The sequence below is a fragment of the Alexandromys fortis genome, unplaced genomic scaffold (assembly GCF_014885135.2).
Source record: "Alexandromys fortis isolate MF-2015 unplaced genomic scaffold, M_Fortis_MF-2015_v1.1 scaffold_42, whole genome shotgun sequence".
NCBI classification, from domain to species: Eukaryota; Metazoa; Chordata; class Mammalia; order Rodentia; family Cricetidae; genus Alexandromys; species Alexandromys fortis.
In genome coordinates, this window is record NW_026067934.1 from 5,467,466 (window position 1) to 5,468,428 (window position 963).

Below are 963 nucleotides of genomic sequence, written 5' to 3' on the forward strand. Positions count from 1 at the left end.
AGGAAAGGAAAGGAAAGGAAAGGAAAGGAAAGGAAAGGAAAGGAAAGGAAAGGAAAGGAAAGGAAAGGAAAGGAAAGGAAAGGAAAGAGAACGTAGAGGAAAACATCCTGATTGAAGATGCTCTATCCCTATACAGTTTCTAGGCCCTAACCTAGGTAGTCTCTGTTGGAGCGGGAAACACAATTTTCCCAGTGGAATCAGAGCCCACGTGACTGTCTTCAGTTTCCTCTAATCAACGGGATGCCTATCAAAGTCTGTGACTTGCCATGGACGGCTAAAGGGTGCTGCCTCCTTACCACCAGGTTGACGAAAGCCATGCTGGCGGTGGAGGCTCTGCGCTTGACCGTTTGTGCCTGCGCGGCAGAGAGCAGTCAGGCCAGCTCTTGAACTGAGGCGCTCGTTGCTGCGCAACCGCTAGAACGCTGAGGGGCGGAGCTAAGTAAGGCGGGACAAGAAAAAAGGTTAATGACTGAAGGGATAGAGTTTGGGCTTGGCATGGGTGTGGTAAGGCGCCTAACCAGCTTTAGCAGACTAAGGGGGCCTGTGCAGTAATGGGTGGGACAACTTCATCTGTGAAGGATGTAGGAAGAAAGAAGGCTGATGAGTTATTTCTGCTTTCACCAGTTTGTCACGCCTCCCGAAACAGCTGCACTCCACACTGTGATATAAAGTGTGACAAGAGCCGAACTTCTATAACTAGCTGTCGAAGTGTGGGCAAAAGCAGCAGCAACTTCACCTGGGAACCTGTTAAAAATGCAAATAGAAGCCATCAAGATGCTTGCTGCCAATCCTGACCTGTGTGCTAGAAGGAAAGTAGGGCCCAAGACACAACCCACGCATCCAGTCATGTAAAAGAATTAAGACAAACGACTAAGGACCCATAAATGCGAACATCCCTTCTGAATCAGAGACTGGCAATCAGGGACCCGGCATACAGTGACGTCAAAATGTTCTCCGGCTGAT

At 49.2% G+C, this 963-nt stretch overlaps 1 protein-coding gene across 1 annotated transcript in view; it reads right to left on the reverse strand.

Moving 5' to 3' along the window:
* Positions 1-365, reverse strand: part of Gtf2a1l (general transcription factor IIA subunit 1 like) — a 33,180-nt gene extending 32,815 nt beyond the window's left edge. Inside the window, exon 1 of the mRNA XM_050146101.1 lies at positions 297-365. Within this exon, the coding sequence (XP_050002058.1) occupies positions 297-317 (21 nt within the window). The 5' untranslated portion in view covers positions 318-365. The remainder of the gene's footprint in view (positions 1-296) is intronic.
* Positions 366-963: the final 598 nt, after the last annotated feature.